The sequence below is a fragment of the Pseudophryne corroboree genome, chromosome 5, assembly GCF_028390025.1.
Source record: "Pseudophryne corroboree isolate aPseCor3 chromosome 5, aPseCor3.hap2, whole genome shotgun sequence".
Taxonomy (NCBI): Eukaryota; Metazoa; Chordata; class Amphibia; order Anura; family Myobatrachidae; genus Pseudophryne; species Pseudophryne corroboree.
Window position 1 is genome coordinate 634,454,539 of NC_086448.1, and position 24,898 is coordinate 634,479,436.

A 24,898-nucleotide genomic window follows, 5' to 3' on the forward strand; every position below is an offset into this window, starting at 1 on the left:
AAAACCGGTCTTTTCTTTGCTATAGGCTCTTGCGCTGAATGTACCAGGGAGGTTTATATTTTTTTGTTTCGATTGTATATGTTAAATGTGGTGACATTTATTTCTAAACCTCTAGGCACTGCAGCAGCAATGCGCCATTTGGGTATACTTTCCTTCCATTTTTTGATATCATGTATGTGTGCTTATATATGTATGTTTGTTGTGTATGTGTATGTATATGTGTGCGTGTGTATGTATATACTGTATATTTATATATATATATATATATACACACATTTATATTGAGGGGAAGAGTTGAGGGGGTAGGGGGCCCCCAGAGATATCAGTGTATGGGGCCCCAAGATTTCTGTTGCCGGCCCTGAATATAACAGCATACTTCCGACAACTGGAGACAATATCATTGCATTTCATACATATCAATTACCTATATCTTGGTCTCCCAAAATAAAAAGAACATTTGTCTACCTTTTAATCGTAAAATATACATTCAGAAATAAACATATTAATAAGACAGCTAAAGGAAAACTAGGAAAGAAGAGAAAGGGAGGAAAGGAGAAAGAGAAAGGAAAAAGAAGAGATATCTCCTCCGTCTCGGAGATCTGTATGTACGGACACCAAGATCTACACCCGGAACCCGAACCTTCATCCCTCTAGAAGGAGAGAACCGAGCAGACACCACAGGAGCGATATCCTGGCCGTTAGGATTACATTCAGGTGCATGTGCAGGTGAGACCAGGACCACATTTCCAACTGGTCTCTTGAAAACCACTCTGGCATTAGAGCCGCTCACCAAAAAAGGCCTCTCAGTCCACACCCAACCGGTTAAGGAACGGAACACCTTGATGAAGTGTCACAGTACAGCTGATCCAACTCTGGATCTTCAGACCTCTTTTCACATGGAAAAACACAGAACTTTAACCGGTCATTATCTACTCTGAAACCCACCTCCGACATCTGTGTCGTTGGAAACAACAGCCAATCCCTGTGTAGAGAAACAACGATTTGCACCTTTATACAGGGACAACCGGACAATGTCCTGATCCTGACGCACCTCTGTATGGCTTTGCGTACTATCTTCCCTTCCAGAGTGGAACGTCAAGAACTAGTACGGGGAAACAACCGTAACTCAGAATGTTCCCCTTTGGATTCTATAAATAACCCACAGGTCCTAGTCTATTCCTGGACCAACTGAAAAATAGTAGACGAGTGCCCACCGGAGTGGGGACCAGCCCGATAGACTCAGCGACAAGTGGTGGATGTGGAGGAAACAGAAAACGACATCCACTACTGCGAACCTAACAAGGCTGCAGAATTCTTACCTTTCTCTAACGTCCTAAGTGGATGCTGGGGACTCCGTCAGGACCATGGGGAATAGCGGCTCCGCAGGAGACAGGGCACAAAAGTAAGCTTTTAGGATCACATGGTGTGTACTGGCTTCTCCCCCTATGACCCTCCTCCAAGCCTCAGTTAGGTTTTTGTGCCCGTCCGAGCAGGGTGCAATCTAGGTGGCTCTCCTAAAGAGCTGCTTAAAAAAAAAAGTTTTTTAGGTTTTTTATTTTCAGTGAGTCCTGCTGGCAACAGGCTCACTGCATCGAGGGACTTAGGGGAGAGAATTTCAACTCACCTGCGTGCAGGATGGATTGGATTCTTAGGCTACTGGACACCATTAGCTCCAGAGGGAGTCGGAACACAGGTCTCACCCTGGGGTTCGTCCCGGAGCCGCGCCGCCGACCACCCTTACAGATGCTGAAGATTGAAGGTCCGGAAACAGGCGGCAGAAGGCTCTTCAGTCTTCATGAAGGTAGCGCACAGCACTGCAGCTGTGCGCCATTGTTGTCACACACTTCACACCAGACGGTCACGGAGGGTGCAGGGCGCTGCTGGGGGCGCCCTGGGCAGCAATATATAATACATTTAATGGCAAAAGAATACATCACATATAGCCATTAAGGCTATATGTATGTATTTAACCCATGCCAAATGTCTAAAACTCCGGGAGAAAAGCACACAGCGCCATTTTCCTGCTAAGCTCCGCTGTGAGGAAGGCTCCCAGGACTCTCCCCTGCACTGCACTACAGAAACAGGGTAAAACAGAGAGGGGGGGCATATTTTGGCGATATTTTTATATATTTAAGCGGCTATAAGGAACAACACTTATATAGGGTTGTTCCCATATATATTATAGCGCTTGGGTGTGTGCTGGCAAACTCTCCCTCTGTCTCCCCAAAGGGCTAGTGGGGTCCTGTCTTCGATAAGAGCATTCCCTGTGTGTCTGCTGTGTGTCGGTACGTGTGTGTCGACATGTATGAGGACGATGTTGGCGTGGAGGCGGAGCAATTGCCGATAATGGTGATGTCACCCCCCAGGGAGTCGACACCGGAATGGATGGCTTTGTTTATGGAATTACGTGATAATGTCAGCACATTACAAAAATCAGTTGACGACATGAGACGGCCGGCAAACCAGTTAGTACCTGCCCAGGCGTCTCAGACACCGTCAGGGGCTGTAAAGCGCCCTTTACCTCAGTCGGTCGACACAGACCCAGACACAGACACTGAATCTAGTGTCGACGGTGATGAAACAAACGTATTTTCAAGTAGGGCCACACGTTATATGATCACGGCAATGAAGGAGGCTTTGCATATCTCTGATACTACAAGTACCACAAAAAGGGGTATTATGTGGGGGGTGAAAAAACTACCTGTAGTTTTTCCTGAATAAGAGGAATTAAATGATGTATGTGATGAAGCGTGGGTTAACCCAGATAGAAAAATGCTAATTTCAAAAAAGTTATTAGCATTATACCCTTTCCCGCCAGAGGTTAGGGCGCGCTGGGAAACACCCCCTAGGGTGGATAAGGCGCTCACGCTTATCGAAACAAGTGGCGTTACCGTCTCCTGATACGGCCGCCCTCAAGGATCCAGCTGATAGGAGGCTGGAAACTACCCTGAAAAGTATATACACTCATACTGGTGTTATACTGCGACCAGCCATCGCCTCAGCCTGGATGTGCAGTGCTGGGGTCGTCTGGTTGGATTCCCTGACTGAAAATATTGATACCCTGGATAGGGACAGTATTTTATTGACTATAGAGCAATTAAAGGATGCTTTCCTTTATATGCGAGATGCGCAGAGAGATATTTGCACTCTGGCATCGAGAGTAAATGCGATGTCCATATCTGCCAGAAGGAGTTTATGGACGCGACAGTGGTCAGGTGATGCGGATTCCAAACGACATATGGAAGTATTGCCGTATAAAGGGGAGGAATTATTTGGCGTCGGTCTATCGGATCTGGTGGCTACGGCAACTGCCAGAAAATCCACTTTTTTACCTCAGACCCCCTCCCAACAGAAAAAGACACCGTCTTTTCAGCCGCAGTCCTTTCGTTCCTATAAGAACAAGCGGACAAAAGGACAGTCATATCTGCCTCGGGGCAGAGGAAGGGGTAAGAGAGGACAGCAAGCAGCCCCTGCCCAGGAACAGAAGCCCTCCCAGGGTTCTGCAAAGCCCTCAGCATGACGCTGGGGCCTTACAAGCGGACTCAGGAACGGTGGGGGGTCGACTCAAGAATTTCAGCGCACAGTGGGCTTGCTCACAGGTGGACCCCTGGATTCTACAGGTAGTATCTCAGGGTTACAGGTTGGAATTCGAGAAGTCTCCCCCTCGCCGGTTCCTAAAGTCTGCTTTGCCAACGTCTCCCTCGGACAGGGCGACGGTATTGGAAGCCATTCACAAGCTGTTTGCTCAGCAGGTGATAGTCAAGGTACCCCTCCTACAACAGGGAAAGGGGTATTACTCCACGCTATTTGTGGTACCGAAGCCGGACGGCTCGGTAAGACCTATTCTAAATCTCAAATCTTTGAACCTGTACATACAAAAATTCAAGTTCAAGATGGAGTCACTCAGAGCAGTGATAGCGAATCTGGAAGAAGGGGACTTTATGGTGTCCCTGGACATAAAGGACGCTTACCTGCATGTCCCAATTTGCCCTTCACATCAAGGGTACCTCAGGTTCGTGGTGCAAAACTGTCATTATCAGTTTCAGACGCTGCCGTTTGGATTGTCCACGGCACCTCGGGTCTTTACCAAGGTAATGGCCGAAATGATGATCCTTCTACGAAGAAGAGGCGTATTAATTATCCCTTACTTGGACGATCTCCTGATAAGGGCAAGATCCAGAGAACAGCTGGAAGACGGAGTAGCACTAACCCAACTAGTGCTGCAACAACACGGGTGGATTCTGAATTTTCCAAAATCTCAGTTGACCCCGACGACACGTCTGCTGTTCCTGGGAATGATTCTGGACACGGTTCAGAAAAAGGTGTTTCTTCCGGAGGAGAAAGCCAGGGAGTTATCCGAACTTGTCAGGAACCTCCTAAAACCAGGGACAGTGTCTGTGCATCAATGCACAAGAGTCCTGGGAAAGATGGTGGCTTCTTACGAAGCGATTCCATTCGGCAGATTCCACGCACGAACTTTTCAGTGGGATCTGCTGGACAAATGGTCCGGATCGCATCTGCAGATGCATCAGCGGATAACCTTATCGCCGCGGACAAGGGTGTCTCTTCTGTGGTGGTTGCAGAGTGCTCATCTGTTAGAGGGCCGCAGATTCGGCATACAGGACTGGGTCCTGGTGACCACGGATGCCAGTCTGAGAGGCTGGGGAGCGGTCACACAAGGAAGAAACTTCCAGGGAGTATGGTCAAGCCTGGAGATGTCTCTTCACATAAATATACTGGAGCTAAGAGCGATTTACAATGCTCTAAGTCTGGCAAAACCCCTGCTTCAGGGTCAGCCGGTGTTGATCCAGTCGGACAACATCACGGCAGTCGCCCACGTAAACAGACAGGGCGGCACAAGAAGCAGGACAGCAATGGCAGAAGCTGCAAGGATTCTTCGCTGGGCGGAAGATCATGTGATAGCACTGTCAGCAGTATTCATTCCGGGAGTGGACAACTGGGAAGCAGACTTCCTCAGCAGACACGATCTACACCCGGGAGAGTGGGGACTTCATCCAGAAGTCTTCCACATGATTGTGAACCGTTGGGAAAAACCAATGGTGGATATGATGGCGTCCCGCCTCAACAAAAAACTGGACAGGTATTGCGCCAGGTCAAGAGATCCTCAGGCAATAGCTGTGGACGCTCTGGTAACACCGTGGGTGTTCCAGTCAGTGTATGTGTTCCCTCCTTTGCCTCTCATACCAAAAGTACTGAGAATTATACGGCAAAAGGGAGTAAGAACGATACTAGTGGCTCCGGATTGGCCAAGAAGAACTTGGTACCCGGAACTTCAAGAGATGCTCACGGAGGATCCGTGGCCTCTACCTCTAAGACGGGACCTGCTTCAGCAGGGACCGTGTCTATTCCAAGACTTACCGCGGCTGCGTTTGACGGCATGGCGGTTGAACGCCGAATTCTAAAGGAAAAAGGCATTCCGGAAGAGGTCATTCCTACACTGGTAAAGGCCAGGAAGGAGGTGACTGCACAACATTATCACCGCATTTGGAGGAAATATGTTGCGTGGTGTGAGGCCAGGAAGGCCCCCACGGAGGAATTTCAACTGGGTCGATTCCTACATTTCCTGCAAACAGGATTGTCTATGGGCCTCAAATTGGGGTCCATTAAGGTTCAAATTTCGGCCCTGTCGATTTTCTTCCAGAAAGAATTGGCTTCAGTTCCTGAAGTCCAGACTTTTGTAAAAGGAGTACTACATATACAGCCCCCGGTTGTGCCCCCAGTGGCACCGTGGGATCTTAATGTAGTCTTGGATTTTCTAAAATCCCATTGGTTTGAGCCGCTCAAATCGGTGGAGATGAAGTATCTTACATGGAAAGTAACCATGCTACTGGCCCTGGCTTCAGCCAGGAGAGTATCAGAATTGGCGCCTTTATCATATAAGAGCCCATATCTGATTTTCCATACGGACAGGGCAGAACTGCGGACGCGTCCTCATTTTCTGCCTAAGGTGGTGTCAGCGTTTCACCTGAACCAGCCTATTGTGGTGCCTGCGGCTACTAACGAGTTGGAGGATTCCAAGTTGTTGGACGTGGTCCGGGCATTGAAAATATATATTTCAAGAACGGCGGGAGTCAGAAAGTCTGACTCACTGCTTATATTGTATGCACCCAACAAGATGGGTGCTCCTGCTTCTAAGCAGACGATTGCTCGTTGGATTTGTAGCACAATTCAACTTGCACATTCTGTGGCAGGCTTGCCACAACCTAAATCTGTCAAGGCCCATTCCACAAGGAAAGTGGGCTCATCCTGGGCGGCTGCCCGGGGAGTCTCGGCATTACAACTCTGCCGAGCTGCTACTTGGTCAGGGGCAAACACGTTTGCAAAATTCTACAAATTTGATACTCTGGCTGAGGAGGACCTTGAGTTCTCTCATTCGGTGCTGCAGAGTCATCCGCACTCTCCCGCCCGTTTGGGAGCTTTGGTATAATCCCCATGGTCCTGACGGAGTCCCCAGCATCCACTTAGGACGTTAGAGAAAATAAGAATTTACTTACCGATAATTCTATTTCTCGTAGTCCGTAGTGGATGCTGGGCGCCCATCCCAAGTGCGGATTGTCTGCAATACTTGTACATAGTTATTGTTACAAAAAAATCGGGTTGTTATTTGTTGTGAGCCGTCTGTTCAGAGGCTCCTACGTTTGTCATACTGTTAACTGGGTTCAGATCACAAGTTATACGGTGTGATTGGTGTGGCTGGTATGAGTCTTACCCGGGGTTCAATATCCTTCCTTATTGTGTACGCTCGTCCGGGCACAGTACCTGACTGAGGCTTGGAGGAGGGTCATAGGGGGAGGAGCCAGTACACACCATGTGATCCTAAAAGCTTACTTTTTGTGCCCTGTCTCCTGCGGAGCCGCTATTCCCCATGGTCCTGACGGAGTCCCCAGCATCCACTACGGACTACGAGAAATAGAATTATCGGTAAGTAAATTCTTATTTTTCACCTTCCACTGTCTGCACAGAAAAAGAAAAAAAAAAAACAGTATCGAACCGGTTAAAACTACTGCATCCCACAAAAGAATGTGTCACCAACCGTTGTGAAGGAGGCTAACTCACGAAGTTAGACTTACCAGTGGAATCCGCCGAGATTGACTGAACAGAGGCCACACCAAACAGCTGTATACCTCCCTCCTGCATCTCCCGGAGACATCCTCCTCATTTTTCCGGTCACACCTCCCGCTGTCACGTGGCAGGCTGCTGTAATGTTATAAGGTAGAATAACCATAGGCAAGCCTACCCACTCTGGGTAGGGTAATTCTATCGGATGCCTACCCGAATACAACACTCCCTCAAGTGCATATAGTGCAAATAAGGTCAAAGTATAGAAATAAAATTTCACTTAGCTGCCTGTGTATGATCCTTTGCGACCGGGCTCTGCGTCGACCAGGAGTTGACTGTCATAATTTTCTCTCCGCGTTGTGAAGAGAATAATATTCGAACTCCTTGAGAGGATCTAAACCAACTCGTCCCGGCCAATCTAGAGCTTAATCAACAGAGCGACCAGCACATGATAAGAATACCATTATTTCAGCATTCATGGATATACATCATGTAATACACAATAAAGCACATATATCCTAACCATGCATATATAAACCTATATTTACATATAAAAACATATAGATATAACCAATACGCAAGTGGATTGTCCAGACCTGTCAGGTCCCTAGTGACAGTAATGTGTTGTGAATGTGTATGACCATGTACTGACATGCCCCCGATGTGGATCTACCAGGAACGTTATGGTCGACAGAAACTTAGTAAATGTTGACAGCAAGGAATAGTAAGCGGGCAAAAAATAATCACGGAACCCCGAGGGGTCTGAGGGAAGGATACAAATACAATTTTGATAACACTCCCCCCACATATACCAATAAATATACATATATATATACAGGTACAAGGCAATAACAGCCTGATACATTTTTTACCCAGGAAAACCTTTGATGCCGACAGGGCATCCACAAACAACTGTATCTCCCCTATCGTGTTTACTGTGTTAAGCACACAAACACCAATTTGCTAATACTTAATTTTCCGAATCAAGTACCGCCATGCACCGATGAAGCCGACAGGTATCCCCACAGCAGCTTGTGACAAAGCCCTCACACCTGCCGACATATGTCGACTAACCAATAGTGGGTACAAACAGGGAAACAGTGAATTTATGTAATATAAGAGTGATTATGCGTCCATTATCAAACATAATGCTATATGACACCCATATAGCATTATAAACCCTGTGCCCCCCCCCTCCAACTTACTATCCAGCAAGTCCTGGCGGGGATCTGAGAAAAATGGCGCTGACTCCTCTGTGAGGGCTAAGCTCTGCCCCTTCCCGGCGCGCTTAAGCCCGCTCAAAATATATAAATATATATCCCTAAACTGAGTTGGGGGAACTTATATACAGAGAGTAACCCCCTGTATATACCCCTATATGTATACATGCAGCCCAGGGCGCCCCCCCTGCGCCCCGCACCCACGGAAGCCGTTGGTGTGTGGGAGCCATGGAGCGCAGCGCGCACGCTGCGGTACCCTGGCGGGGTGAAGACACCCGGTGTCCGGGTATGTTCCCCCGCCCGGGATCATTCAATAAATGCTGCCCAGGGCGCTCCCCCCAGCGCCCTCCACCCTGCAGGCCGATAGTGTGCGGGAGCAGGGAGCACAGCGTTACCGCTGCTGCTCCCTCCCGTTCGCGGCACACTGGCGGGGTGAACATACCCGGTGTTTGGGCACCGAAGTATGTCCCCCCGCCAGTGATCTACATATTATACATATATATGCTGCCCAGGGCGCTCCCCCCCAGCGCCCTGCACCCTGCAGGCCGATGGTGTGTGTGGGAGCAGGGAGCGCAGCGCTACCACTGTTGCTCCCCCATGCGGCACCCTGGCGGGGTGAACATACCCGGTGCCCGGGCACCTAAATATGTCCCCCCACCAGCGTTTTGGACCCTCAGCAACGTGCCCCCAGGGCGCTCCCCCCCAGCGCCCTGCACCCTGCCAGAGACGTTGGTGTGTGGGAGCATGGAGCGCAGCGCTACCGCTGCTGTTACCTCCGTTACTGAAGTCTTCTGCCGTCACTGAAGTCTTCTTTTCTTCCAATACTCACCCGGCTTCTTCCTTCAGGCTTCTGTGAGGGGATGCTTCGGGAACAAGCAGCTAGGCGCACCAAGTGATCGAACCCTCTGGAGCTAATGGTGTCCAGTAGCCGAGAAGCAGAGCCCTTAAACTAATAAGAAGTAGGTCCTGCTTCTCTCCCCTCACTCCCACGCTGCAGGGAGCCTGTAGCCAGCAGGTCAAAAACCTCAAACACATATGCCCCCACAGTGCCAGATACACATATGCCCCCACAGTACCAGATATGCCCCCACCATGCCAGATACACATATGCCCCCACAGTGCCAGATATGTCCCCACAGTGCCATGTGCCCACAGTGCCAGATATGCCCCCAGTGCCATGTGCCACATATGCCCCCACAGTGCCACATATGCCCCCACAGTGCCACATACCCCCACAGTGCCACATATGCCCCCACAGTGCCATGTGCCCACAGTGCCAGCTATGACCCCACAGTGCCACATATGCCCCCACAGTGCCACATACCCCCACAGTGCCACATATGCCCCCACAGTGCCAGATATGCCCCTACAGTGCCATGTGCCCACAGTGCCAGATATGACCCCACAGTGCCACATATGCCTCCCACAGTGCCACATATGCCCACAGTACCACATATGACCCCACAGTGTCATATGTGCCCCAACAGTGCCATGTGCCAACAGTGCCACCTATGCCCCTACAGTGCCAGATACACATATGCCCCCAGTGCCAGATATGCCTCCAGTGCCACATATGCTTCCACAGTGCCAGATATGCCCCCACAGTGCCATGTGCCCACAGTGCCACATATGCCCCCACAGTGCCACATATGCCCACAGTACCACATATGACCCCACAGTGCCATATGTGCCCCCACAGTGCCATGTGCCCACAGTGCCACATATGCCCCCACAGAATTAGATATACCCCCACAGTGCCACATATGCCCACAGTACCACATATGACCCCACAGTGCCATGTGCCCACAGTGCCACATATGCCCCCACAGTGCCACATATGCCCCCACAGTGCCGTGTGCCCACAGTGCCACATATGCCCCCACAGTGCCACATATGCCCCCACAGTGCCATGTGCCCACAGTGCCAGATATACTTACTTTAGCTGGCTGGATCCCCGCTGGCTGTCTCGCTGTCTCCCCGCTGGCTGGATCCTGCTCCCGTGCATGCTCCCGCTACCTGCCGCTGCTGCTGTCCTGCTGCCACAGGCACTGACTGGATCAACCCAGATCCAGCAGGCGCACAGGCTCCTCACATCGCGTTCCCAATCGCGCATTGCGCGGGTGCGCGGCTGACGTCATGATGTCACCCGCGCAATGCATCATTGGGAACGCTCCGGGCAGAGGCAGCAGGTTACACTTGGATCGCGATCTACCGGTGAGAGCTCCGCGATCTACCGGTAGATCGCGATCGACGTTTTGGCCGCCTCTGCTCTAGGGCGTATGAGAAATTAGGAATTAAGCGAGAGTATCCTTAGTGAAAGAATGGGCCCAGTAGACATGAAAGGGAAGGTATTTTTGTTTGATACTTTGAAATGTGTACAAGAGATGACCGGATGAATAGTGGGCAAAAGTCTAAATAACTACATAGGACTTATGTATAGGTGACTCTTTGAAGTCACATCAGGGAGACCAAATGGCTGTAAAGTTAATGGATCTTCCTACTGAAAAGGAGATAAGATCCTCCATTTCTAAAAAGTAATCAATCTTTTTAAACCATTGTTTGATCGATGGCAGTGAGGGAGATCTCCAAAGAGTCGGTATAGTGGTCTTAGCTGCGTTATTAAGATGTCTAAGTAGTGAGCATTTGTAGGAATGCGTACCTGCCGAGGTCATGTTAAGGAGCCAAAACCCTGGGTCCTTGGGGACTACATCTCCTAATATCAATTCGGAGCATTTAAAAACTTCCGTCCAAAAGAGAGTTATGATGGGGCAGTCCCACCAGATATGTAAAAAGCTCCCTGGGGATCCCTTACATCTCCAGCAAAGATTCGAGAGGGTGGGAAACATCTTATTGAGAACAAGGGGAATTCTGTACCATCTGTATATAATTTTATAAAGAGTTTCCATCGTTGATAAACATAAGGAGCTCGTCTGGGTGTTACGGAATATAGAGTCCCAATTAGATTGTTCGGCTAATCCTGGCATCTCTTTCTCCCAGGAAATCAAAAAGTAGGGGGTTGAGTAAATAGATCTTCAATAATAAATGCATAGATCTGGGAAATAGTGTGTGTGGGAGATCGGGGGGAGACGCACATTTTTTCAAAAATGGTGAGATCTCTAGTTATGTCAGAGAGATTCTTGGAAGATGTTAGGAAATGGTGAACCTGAAGATATTTCCAAAAATCAGACCTTGGCATATTCCAAAGAGATTGAATATCTGAAAATGACCACACCCTGCCAGAACTCACCAACCCTAAAAATCCCAGTCTCAGCCCACTGAGCAAAAGCTGCTCCTTGGAGACCTGGAATAAATTCGGGATTAAAGATAAAGGAAGTTAGAGGGGACAATTTGGAGGATATGTGGCTTTTTAGTCAAAATGTATTCCACAATTTAAGTGTGGGGGAAACCGTGGGGTGATTAACCTTCGGAAGAGTGGGCAGCCAGGGGACAATTTCAATATAATGTGGGAGACAGCCCTCTTCTAGGAGTACCCATTGTTTGCAGTCTTTGGACCGCGTCCATTCTAAAATTCTATTCAGCTGTACTGCATTGTAATAGCTGGGGATATGTGGGAGCTGTTGGCCTCCATGATGTTTTCTCCTAAACAGAATTTCATGTTTAAATCTGGGTGTGTTACTACCCCAAAAAAACGCTCGGATGAGATTCTGAATATCCCGGAACCATAGGAGCGGGATGTGTATGGGAAGAGTTTTCAGAAAAAATAATATCCTAGGGAGGGAATTAATTTTGACAACATTTATTCTACCAAACCAAGATAATTGTAATCTCCTCCACCTCTGGAAGTCCAGACGGAGTGTTTTTAATAAAGGGCTAAAATTCAAGGAAAACAGTTTGGATAAGTCGTTGAAGAGCACTACCCCCAAATACTTCAGTTTGTGATCATGCCAAGTGAAAGGGAAGGAGCATTTCAAAACCCGTAATTACATTAGGAGAAGTGGTTAGATTCATAGCGGGTTTTTGGGTTTTTCATGTTTTATCAACATTAATTTACTATCCATGTGGACATCTATTGGGAATAGTAACCTGTGGCAAGTGAAGCGGAGTGAGCCACCTTGCCATGATAATGGATATCAATGATGATAGGACAGTAGAAGCATGGGAACACTACATCTGGTTGTATATGATGTGTTTATGCTTTCTGGGTAAAATCCACATTCCTATCTGATACTGTATGTGACTATGATAACAGTTTCTCACTTTTGATATAGTCACCTACTTTCTGTTATATGCATTATTTAAATAAGATTTACAAGGAACGCACTTGCAAGTTGGCCGTATTTTGTATCGCTGCTAGTCAATTCATGCAAATTTCCCTGTTAATTAGGGATTATAGGGTTAATTGTGTATTTATAGTTAGTGAAACTGCTGCAGTCATACTACACAGACAGACTGATCACATATCAGAATACAACTATTTCATATTATTTGCAAGGAAGTACAAGTGCTGATAATGAATTAATATGTTTGAATAGCTCCCAAATTTGAAGATCGTTGATGCGGGACCCTTCAGCGAACCCAGCACTGGCCCTGGACATATATGTATGCATTTGTCTCCTTATATACTGGTTGCAGTTTATTAGCTTTAATTTGAGGGTACTCACATCCAATTGGAGGCAGGGTTTGGGAATTACAACAGGGGCTTAAAGTGGTCCTGGAGAGGTGGTGGAACTCATTTATCGCATCACCTACCCCCCCCCCCCCTCCCCCGCTCGGAGCCAGGGCCAGTGCTAATGTTTCTGGCACCCCCCTCCAAACTGAAAATAAGTGCCCTACTTCCCATACTTTGTAAAAGGACATTGATCTCACAAAGAAGCAGCGTGGTCACAAAATAGTACCCCCTGATTCATATTACACCACATAGTGATGCCCCTTATTCAGGTTACATCACTCAGTAGTGCCCTTTATTCACATTGCACTACACAATGGTACCCTCTATACATGTTATGCCACACAGTAGTGCCCCTTAGATACAATACCCACAGTAGTGCCCCTTACACAATTCCCACATTAGTAGTGTCCTTTACACAGAATGCCTACAGTTGTAGTGACCCTTACACACAATGCCCACAATAGTAGTGCCCCTTACACACAATTCCCACAATAGTAGTGCCCCTTACACATAATGACCACAGTAGTGTCGCTTATATACAGATCGGCCACAGTAGTAGTGCCCCTTACACACAATGCCCACAATAGTAGTGACCACAGTAGTGCCACTTATACACATCATGCACACAGTAGTGTCACTTATATACAAAATGCCCACTTTAGTAGTGCCCCTTACACACAATGCCCACAATAGTAGTGCCCCTTACACACAATGCCCACAATAGTAGTGCCCCTTACACATAACGACCACAGTGTGCCCCTTATTCACATCTCTGCCTCTGTCACTCCAGCAGATCACTGTCTGTGTCCCTCTAGCAGCTCCATGCCCTGTATCCCTCCAGCAGCTTCCCCACCTCTCTTGTCCCTCCAGCCCCCTCTCATCTTGTCTTCAAGATGCACAGACCCTGCTCCTCTTCATGTCTCCTCTTCACTCCAGTAGCGGTGACAGCATGACCTCACATATGCTGTGCCAGAAAATAATCCACTGGGACCTGAGGAGGGGGTGAATGCTGTCCAACAGACACAGCATGTGTGAATAGCAGGAGTGGTAGGCTGCAGATGTAGGAGGACCACGGAGCCACCAGGACCTGAGGAAGGGGGAGGTGGCTGCAGCTCATCAGTAAGATTAGCGCCGCCTGCATCATCTATTGATGTAGGTGATTGGGCAGGTTTTTCTTTTGGAATTACTGTGCAGGGAAATGGAGGTGGCGGAACTCAGTTCCACCTCGTTCCCCCCAACTTTAACCTCTGATTACAACTGTCTAATATGTAACCACTTGTTTTCATGGGACCAAAAGTAACTGGACAATTGACTCAATAGTTGATTCCAAGGGGAAAATTTACTAAGGTTTCTAAAAATGAAAAGTGGTGATGTTGCCCATAGCAGCAAATCAGATTCTGTCTGACATTTTCTAGGATGCCACAGAGAAATGAAAGACAGAATCTGATTGGTTGCCATGGGCAACCTCAACACTTTTCATTTGTAGAAGCTTTAGTAAATTTCCTCCCAAGTGCAGAATATGCATTTGGAAGCTGTTGCTGTGAACCCAGAACATACGATCACAGGAGCTCTCAATGCAAAGTGAAAGAGGCCATCCTTAGGTTGTAAAAACAAATAAAATCCATCAGTGTGACAGCAAGAACCTTAGGACTGTCCAAATCAACCGTTTAGTACATTCTGATAAAAAGGAATGCATTGGTGAGCTCAGTAACACAAACTTGCCTGGATATCCATGGAAGACAAGGTGGATGATTACATGGTAAAGAAAAAGACCTTCACAGCATCCAGCCAAAAGAAGAACACTCTCCAGGATGTACTCATATGATTATCCAAGTCTACCATAAAGAGGAGACTAAACAAGAGCCTTCACCACAAGGTGCAAACCATTCATAAGTCTCAAGAATAGAAAGGCCAGATTAGAGTTTTTTATAGCAAAGAATTGAATCAGCTGATCTCAAACTGATTGAGCATGCCTTTAATTTGCTTAAAACAAAGCTAAAGGCAGAAAGACCCACAAACAAACAACTGCGACCGGATGTCACGTCATCCGAGTTGGCCAAAAATGTGGGTTGTCAGTGGAACTTTTAAGTTTGTATAAAGCGGCAATCATTTACAAGGCAAAACCATGCCTTGTAAATGATTGACGCTTTAAAAAAAAGTCTGAGTTTGGCTGGCAACCTCCAGCCAACTCGGACAGCATTGCATCTGGCCCCAGAAGACAGCAGCAGTAAAGCCCTGGAAAAAGCATAACAAAGAAGGAAACCTAGCTTTTGGTGATGTCTATGACTTCCAGACAGCCATCGCCTGCAAAGGATTCTCGACAAAGTATTAAAAATTAACATTTTATTTATGAACTAGCTGTTCTACCCGTTCTTCGTACGGGAGTTTCTGATTTTCACAGTTGTAAATATAAATGAGTGTTAAAAATTTGGTAAATCTAGAGATGTAAATTTGAGACATCTTAATGTTAGTAAATATTAAACCATGGTTCTTGGCGTTACCCAAGGAGCACCCGTAGCAGATACGGTAAAAAATGACAGGGCCATTTTTGTAGTTTATTAAATTCTACCCATTGGAGTTGCAATCCAAATTTTGATCCAATTGTCCGTTTGGGCGTTATCGTTCTCGCAATGCAAGCCACAAATCGGTAATGACGTCGTTAGTACAGTATGTTATCATTAATAACAGACCCCTCAGTTAGGCCCAGAGAGATCAAGGAGCAGTGTGAGCTGTGGTGAGTCAGTCAATGTGCTACTGTGTATCTCTCATACCCCTTTCAGATGGGTGGTCTTCAGTATGCCGACTGTCGGGATCCCGGCGCACAGTATACCGGCGCCGGAATCCTGACAGCCGGCATACCGACCCTTTTTCTCCTTCGTGGGGGTCCACGACCCCCCTGGAGGGAGAATAAAATAGCGTCAGTGTGGTAAGCGCAGCGAGCACGCAAGGGGCTCATTTGCACTCGTCACGCTGTCGGTATGCCGGCGGTCGGGCTCCCGGCGCCGGTATGCTGGTCGCCAGGAGCCCGGCCACCGGCATACCATACTACACCCTTTCAGACCGCACAAATAACCTGGTATCGACCCGGTATATTGCCGGGTCAACACGGGTCGCTGTGCAGTGTGAAAGGGTCACTCCCGAATTCCCGGGTCACCTGACCCAGTAATTCAACCTAGGAATAAAGAAGTGTTGCTCCTGGGTTATTACCGGGTCAGGTGCAGTGTGAACAGGTTACCCAGGTCGATGCGAACCGATACCCGTTCACAGCACAGGGAAAGGCGGCACGAGGGTTGATGATTTCATCTCCCAGAGCCACCTCAGCACCCGCCCCCCCATGACAACCCGACCCGGCAAATTGCCGAGTCGGGAAGCCAGTTCTCTTGGTCCAATGCCGGGTCGCACACGCGATGGACCTGTTTCCAATTCCCTGGTGCAACCTGACAATTGCGTTTTGAAAGCGGTAACTAAGGAGAGCATGAGCAGTGTGAGTAGAGGTAACACGGTGAGTGTGCCGCTGTGTGTGTCAGAGAGAGCAGTGTGAGTGGAGGTGACCCAGAGTAATCTGCTGCAGTCCCTCTGTCACACACTTGTGTTATGCTAAATACTTAAAAAAAAATATGTTTTCTGGGAATATGGCGCAAATATTATTGATAAATGGGCCCCTCAGAGAGAGCACAGAGCACTGTGACAAAGTCAGGAAGCCGCTGTGTGACTCGTATGAGGGAGAGCAGGGAGCAGGGTGAGTGGGGGTGACCAGGTCAGGGTGCAGCTGTGTGTGTGTATCAGGGAGAGCAGCAGTGCAGCCAGCAGGGTGAGTGGGGGTGACCCGGTCAGGGTGTCGCTGATCAGGGGGTGTGTCATCTGTACTCGCTCACACAGGCATGCAGCCACGGGCAGCCTCACTCGCTGCTTTGTTTTCCAGATCTGACAGCGGCGCTGGCTGCAGGAGGGAGCGGGCACAGGAGACAGTGTGGATGGATCTCAGGATCTGCTGGGAATCTGCTGCCATCTAGGTGGGGGTGACCTGTGCGTGATGATGGTGCTAAGGACCAGATCCTCTCTGTGCCACTTCGGGGGGACCAGAGGAACTTCTACAGACAGGCGGACCCCTGCCTGCCCCATGTTTCCGGGGGCACTGGTGACATTTGGGATTTATCTGTCCATGCTGCACATGGTCTGCTGCCAGGGAATTGCGGGCACCGGCTTCAGTCTGCACCCTCCTTACTTCAACCTGGCGGAGGGAGCCAAAATCAGGGCCACTGCTACCTGCGGGGAAGAGGAGAGCAGTTCCGGGGGAGAAGGAGGCACGCTGCCCAGGGTGGATCTGTACTGTAAGCTGGTGGGAGGACCAGTGGCATCCTCCACCCAGGGGCACACTATCCAGGTACTGTGCTCTCCCACATCGCCCGGCTTATTTTGTTTCCCACATTACACACTACAGTCTATGTGACACAATATGGTGCTAACACAATACTGAACTTACATTGTGCTACTAATTCTATGAATGATTTATGAATATGAACATATGTTAATTTAACAGACCAAGGTATATAGGACTACTGAACATATTTTTATTTTTCCCACTTTTCTAGCCTGGTGAAGGCACAGTTTGTAGTGTTGTCTATGCAGGGCATTGGGCATTGATTGTTACAGATGCTCCTATAATAACCCCATATGTGTGCACATGATTGTAGAATTACTGTTCAGTATGTAATGAATTTAAATTGTAAAAAAAAATCTGCACATGGCAAACAGAGACTAAGGTGAGAAACTACTGTAACCAGTCTAGGAAAACTGACATTTTACATCCAGTGCTGTAGGTACAAGTAGATAGGGGGAAGCACGCACATGTAACAGATAAATGTTTCCTATTGACCTGGTGTACTTTTCCATGTACGAGTTCAGGTATAGGTGTGTATGATGATGAATGTTTGGGGTCAGGTGCAAGTTCACTAAATGCAAACACATGGCATCACAATCCAAACAGGTGTTACCGGCCTGCCAGTCCATTTAATGGCAGCAGTGGCTTACTTAGGGCATGTAGTGGTGTGTTGTGAATCACTGTTCGCTCTGTTATATGTTCTGATATATGTTCTGATATTAAAGCTATAGAGAAACTACAACCCATTTACCAGCAAGTTTGATTTGTATAAAGTTTTTGCAGCTTTTGCTCATCTGTAAACTGCCCGTATTACTGTATGCATAACAAGAGCGTAAGCTCCACTGTTCATTGCTCCGCTGAAGTTTAATATTTGCATCCAGGGGAGTCAGTGGAACAGTGTGACTTAGTAAATAAATGACACCACCTGTAAAAGGACGTGTTTTATATTTGTGACAGTAATTCATGTTTCAGTGTAAGGTCCATTTAAAACATTAATATTAAACAGTTATTGACAGGAATGTAAAACACACTATGCAGTATAATTTTGATTTTACATCATTATAGCAAAACATGGTCACCATTTAGCAATTTTATTCCATGTATCAAATTATGAATAGTATTTTTATATGTAATTGTCATATACGCTTAGAGATTACAGTACTGTTTGAGTTCATTTGTTATCATCCCACAGGGATTAATCTTTCCACAAAGCACTATAAACAACTACAATTACTGAGAGGATTCATTATGAGAAACATTAAGCCTTAAGGGTCTCTATAAGTAATAAAGTTAATTTAAAAGTAAATTAATTAAAATTTTAATAAAGTTGGTGGTCCAGAAGCGGAACAGTGCATTGCGTAGTTCCATTACAGCAATTAGCTAGGGGCCCGTTGATGCTGTTTTAGCTTCTGGGACTCCAAGCTCTGCTGCAGGGGCCTCTTCTGATCATATGTATTTGACTTGTGCGCCATGTATGCATACGCCAATCAAAAGAGGACTCCACTTTGCTCTTTAAAGAGCGGATGTGCTTGGTGAGTGCTGCAGGTAACTAGGAGGAGTTGTTTTATAGTCCTCGAGGGAGTGGCCCACTGGCGTATTTATAATGGGTGCATGGAGTGGTGCACACAGGTTCCCAAGGGTAGTTCACACCACACATTCTGTACGCATTGAATTTACTTACCTTGCGGCAATCTAGGGATTTCTCCCTGATACCTGTGCAGTGCCAGAGTCTTCAGTGCATGTACCGGCTCAATTTCTTCCGAGTAGAGACGGTTTGGAGATTGTATGAAGGCTCCTTCCTGTGATAAAACGCCCCTGGAGAGGACCTGGCATTACTTGACCCTCCCTCAACTCAGGCCCTATAGTAGCTACCCGCTTTATTGGTAGTACTGATATATTTGAATGGGCCACTTTTACGCTTTCCTGAATGCACATTATTTAAAACATTTACTATCCTTCAAAACACGGCGCAGATTGACTTTATGTATTTACGAAGTCCATGAATCTTGAATTGCTTTTGGTGGGCTTGCTAAAGCATTTTGTGAATCCACAAATTGATTGTAAATGATTCAGTTCTATAATCCAAGCAAGCAGAAATGTATATTTTTATTTTGTATAATTCCCACAAACCAGTTTATTGAGAAAATGAAAAGAGAAGAATGAGTGTTTTTTAATGTTTTGAAAATATACTCATATTGCTGGTTGAAGCTTTCATTATTTTATAGCTACAGTTCCAGTTATATAACCGTGAAGCTACACATTAATGTAATTTGTGTGGCAGTAACTACCTTCCACAAATTCAAAAGCAAATAGCAGAAGTATAAGTCCGGGTACACACTTGGACGATATTGCCATAAACTGTTGTTTCCAGGCACATTGGAACGGCATATGGTGTGGATCGGACAGTGTGTACAGTCAGTTGCGCACTCCCGTGGGTCATATATACGATATTTTCTGATTGCCTGTGTTACACGACCAATCAGAAGGTATTGTGTACAAGATGGTGCAGTTAAATGAAGGTCGGAACAAGATCTCATTCCATCATCCAGTAGTCAATTAACCTAACTAACCTCTTTTTGGTAACCCAATAAATTTGCATAAATCTTTGTGTTGGTGTTCAAAAGTTTCATAAGTGGGATGGTCCATTAGATGTATATTTGTCTTTCTTTGGTATCACCACATTTCTGATGTCAAGAGTCGCCATCGACAGGCAAGACTCAGAGCAGTGTATTAAATGGCTATGAATCGGTCTGGCCCTGGAGTTGTATTTCACATAGTGAATTCAGAATGCTAGAGGACAATTTTGGTAAGATGGCATTGGGACAGAGAATAGTTGACTAGTCCGACAATGGGACAGGGGCAGGATCAGGAGATTTGTTGATTGTGCTATACTATACAGTGTAGTGTAGAACGGCTTGAACTCTCAAAATTTGGGTATGGCCGTGATTGAGTTTATCAGAGTTGTATTTGAGCACTAGGACATTATTCAACATCATGATCACTTTACCCCCTTTTCATTCAAAGTCTAGTTCAATCAGAAAGGTCTCAGGATAGCTCTTGACGTCAGAAATGTGGTTATACCAAAGGGCGACTCTTGACGTCAGAAATGTGGTTATAGCAAAGAAAGACATGCGTGTGGTACAGGTTGAGCATCCGTTATCTTAAGTCTGAAATGCTTCAAAATCCAAAACTTTTTGAGCACCGACTGAGATAGTGACACCTTTGCTTTTATTTTACACAAACTTTGTTTCATGCATACATTTATTAAAAATATTGTATACGATTATTTTCAGGCTACAGTATGTGTATGAGGTGTATTTCATACTTCATGTTTGGTCTTGTGTCCCATTCACAAGATATCTCATTATGTATATGAAAATATTCCAAAATCCAAAAAATCTCAAATTCAAAATCCTCTGGATAAGGGAGACCCAACCTGTATTGTGGCTACAGAAGGCCTTGTCATACTGTTACATGCACTGACTGCATTGCTCAGAATAACTAGTACAATATACTGTAAGCCCCATGAAATTATTTCTTCCTCCCACATGTCCTCTCACCTTAGGATTCAGGAAGGTTGTGACCCTGAATATTGTTCCCTTCCATGCTACAGTATATAGTTAAGGGCAATACTTACAGTGATGTTTTGTTTATCTCTCACAGGGGCAGTTCTGTGACTTTTGTGACTCTTCTGATCCTAATAAAGCGCACCCTGTGTCCAATGCCATTGACGGTACAGAGCGTTGGTGGCAAAGTCCCCCATTATCCCTGGGCATGAAATACAATGAAGTCAATGTCACTATAGATCTTGGGCAGGTAAGCAGAGATTAAAAATGTATATATATATATATATATATATTTATTTATTTTTTTGGGGGGGAGATATATACTGTATAAGATTTCTGTTTAATTCATTATGTATATCAAACCTTGTGAGGAAGAGCCTGTCATGCTATAGTGTGTCTAATAGCAACGATAGCATTAATAGATAATTTGCTGTTGATAGAAGAATTTCTGGATCATGTGGCCCATTACGGCACTCCCCCAATCAGCACCATGGACAGAGGTTGGTGTGACCTTGTGGTGGATGATGGCTAAGGTGCTGCACAGAACAACTACAACATGGACAGCTGTTGCTTCTCTTTCTTTTTGCTGTCTTACAGCTAAACTCTTAATGGACTTTAGTTCATATGTGCAAATAAAACCTTTGGTTGGAAGACACTGCTATAAACAATTATTAACTAGTTAAAGGATGTGATCACTAGCACTAAGGATCATCTGGTATGTCAAATGATTCAGTGATTTCAAGGTAATAGGTTTTCTGCAGCCAATTACAGTGTTAAATCAGTCAACAAATCCAAAGCTACTGTACATCATTTGAGTCTGCTTCAAAACTGGAATGTATAGTCATATATCACAACTGTAAAACTGAATTGCTTAGTAGGAAGATGCCATCTGTCATTGCATATTGTTGTACAATGTGCTAGGCTGTACTGCTTCCACCTGATCTGTCTTGCAGAGAAACAGAAAAGAACTCATCTAATTGACCTTAGAACTCATCAATAGATAAGTATTGGTGAAGGCAGTCAATGCAAGTGAACCCTGACATGACTGCACATTAAGCTTTTTATTACATGGAATATGGGCATGTCAGTCAGAGAGGTATGCATAAAATTCAGCCTACACCAACTTATGCTGTCATTAGGGGCAGATTAGGTGGAAAGCCAGCCCGGGAAAGTTCTGGGAGCAGCCTGAAATGGATGGGTGTGGGATCTGTGGAGGGGGTGGGGTCTTATATATACAAATACACACGCATAGATACTGTATATATAGATATAAACACACATGTATACTGTATATATATAATGTGTGTGTGTGTGTGTGTGTATATATATATATATATATATATATATATATACACATATACACACACACACATATATTCTGTGGCTCTAGGACCTGATGTATCCACAACACATACACAATTGCGGCCCTGTCCGAGGAGTAACTAGCTGTCCACTGTGCCCCAGGCAGGGAGGGGTCTAACATACATTTTAGCAGCCCCCAGTCAGGGCATTTTAACCCTTCGCTGCCTGTGCATTAATCAGGACACACTGTCAAATATGCACGTATTTCCTTCTGGTACTTGGTACACAGCACAGGATTCCAAACAAGGTCAGCTGTAGTTATATCCGGGAGTCGGCAGGACGGTCCTCTTCCATCTATTTGATGTTCAGCCTCAGTGGTGCCAGCCACTGATTGGTTGGCTCCGCAGTCAGTCATCACAAAGTCATCACAAAGTGAGGGGCTGGTTTGATGGCAGCTGATTGGCTAGTGCCATCATTCGGGCCAGTTGGGAGGGAAGAGAGGCTATTTGCTATTGTCAGCCTGTCACTGGAATGGTAATGAGTGGCTCAGTGACACTGTGGCCATACCGACTGCGCAGCGCCGCTGCTACCATCGCCGTCACAACTTAGTGAACACGAAAGGTCACTTAACTGTCCGGCTCTGTACGGCTCTGGCCTTTGAGATTAGTGCACTCAAAGAGCAGCCGCGGCGATACCACTGTATGACACCAGACCAATTACAAAGAGGTTGTCTGGCTCATAGAGAATCAAGGCCACCAGGGGGTAGCCCCGTGTCCCGCGACCCAGTCCGCTCCTGGCTGTCATTGAATATTATAGAGGGAATGCGGTCAAGATGCCAGCCGTTGGGATCCCAGCAGTCGGAATGCCAATGCTGGAATCCCGACAACCATCAGAATGCCGATGCCAGAATTCTCACAGTGTCAGGACACCAACGCTGGAATCCCAATAGCCGGCATCTTGAATGTAAGTATAGCAGACGGGTTAGGGATGGGGAAGGTTAGGTTTAGGTGCCACCCAGGGGGTTAACCTACCGAGGGAAGGGGGGGGGGGTAGGATAGGGTTAGCCTACGGGAAGAGTAGGGGGTAGGGTACAGGGGGTACAGTCTTACCTCCCCCTGTCAGGAATTGAACTATCCGTACAGGGGTGTATCTACCCATTGGCCAGGATGGCACTCGCCATGGGTACCAGCCGAGTAGGGGGCGCCGCCCGGCAGTGCCAACCTCGACCAATGGTTGGAATCACTTAGTAGTGGCATTGCCTGGGCTGGAGGATCTCACAGTAGGCAGGAACAGGCGCCGGTGTTCGGCACCGCAATGCACTAGTGAAGAACGTGAAAGTAAACTACAGTTCCCAGCAGCCCTTGCTGTCAGGAGCTCCTGGCAGCAAGGGTTGCTGGGAGCTGCACTTTACTTTCACTTTCTTCACGAAGTGTGGTGCGGTGCCGAAGTATAGTGTTCCTGCCTACTGTGCAATCCTCCAACCCAGGCAATGCCCAGCTCATCACACTAGGTACTGCAACATATTAATTGATATGTACTTTGAGGGGGGAGGACTATATGCAGGGAGGGGAAGGGACTGAGGGGCTGTTTCAGACCTGATCGTGCTGTGTGTTTTCACACAGCAGAGATCAGGTCTGAACTGCGCATGCACCAGCTGATTGACAGGCAGAGGCGGTCGCTGGGTGGGAGGGGGCGGGCTGGCAGCGCTTAGCCGCCGTTTATGGGGCATGGTCCGAACAACGCAGGCATGCTGGACCATTGGCGAGGCGGGCCGTGGTGGCTGTGTGTTGTCACACGCAGCCGCTGCGACCCGGGCAGCCATGAGTAGCTCCCTGCCAGTGCGCAGGAGCTGCGCTGGCTGGGAGCTACTCCTGAAGTACAAAAGCATCGCCGCTGTGCGATGCTTTTGTACTTGTGTGATGGGGCAGGGACAGACATGCAGGGCGGGCTAGCCCTGTGTTGGGCGTCCCCCCTCATGTCAGTGTGACTGATCGGAGATGTGCTAAATTTAGCACATCTACGATCAGGTCTGAATTAACCCCTATATGCAGGGAGGGGGGAGACTATGTGCTGGGAGGGGAGAGGACTATACGCGGGGGGGGGGGGGGGGGACTCTGTGCTGGGAGGGGAGAGGGCTATATGTGGGGGGGGGGGGGGGAGACTGCTGGGAGGGGAGAGGAATATATTTAGGGAGGGGGGATACTCTGTACTGGGAGGAGAGAGGACTATATGCAGGGAGGGTGGAGACTCTGTGCTGGGAGGGGAGAGGACTATATGCAGGGAGGGGTGAGACTCTGTGCTGGGAGGGGAAAGGACTACATGCAGGGAGGGGGGAGACTCTGTGCTAGGAGGGGAGAGGACTATTGCCCTCATTCCGAGTTGATCGCTCGCTAGCTGCTTTTAGCAGCAGTGCACACGCTAGGCCACCGCCCTCTGGGAGTGTATCTTAGCTTAGCAGAAGTGCGAACGAAAGGTTAGCAGAACTGCTCGAAAATCTTTTCATGCAGTTTCTGAGCAGCTCAAAACCCACTCCTACCTTGCGATCACCTCGGTCAGTTTAGTTCCGGCTTTGACGTCACAAACACACCCTGCGTTCGGCCAGCCACTCCCCCGTTTCCCCAGCCACTCCTGCGTTTTTACCTGTAACGCCTGCGTTTTTTAGCACACTCCCTGAAAACGGCCAGTTACCACCCAGAAACACCCACTTCCTGTCAATCAC

General features: G+C 47.3%; 1 protein-coding gene across 2 annotated transcripts in view; it reads left to right on the forward strand.

Annotated features, from left to right (window-relative positions):
* Positions 1 to 24,898, forward strand: part of LAMA3 (laminin subunit alpha 3) — a 477,258-nt gene that overhangs the window by 18,956 nt on the left and 433,404 nt on the right. The window contains exons 1-2 of one of the 2 annotated variants that reach the window (XM_063923601.1): positions 16,806 to 17,314; positions 20,975 to 21,127. In XM_063923601.1, the coding sequence (XP_063779671.1) occupies positions 16,964 to 17,314; positions 20,975 to 21,127 (504 nt within the window). In that variant the 5' untranslated portion in view covers positions 16,806 to 16,963. Of the gene's footprint in view, positions 1 to 16,805; positions 17,315 to 20,974; positions 21,128 to 24,898 lie in introns of those variants that run through there. The other variant, XM_063923602.1, reaches the window with a different exon arrangement.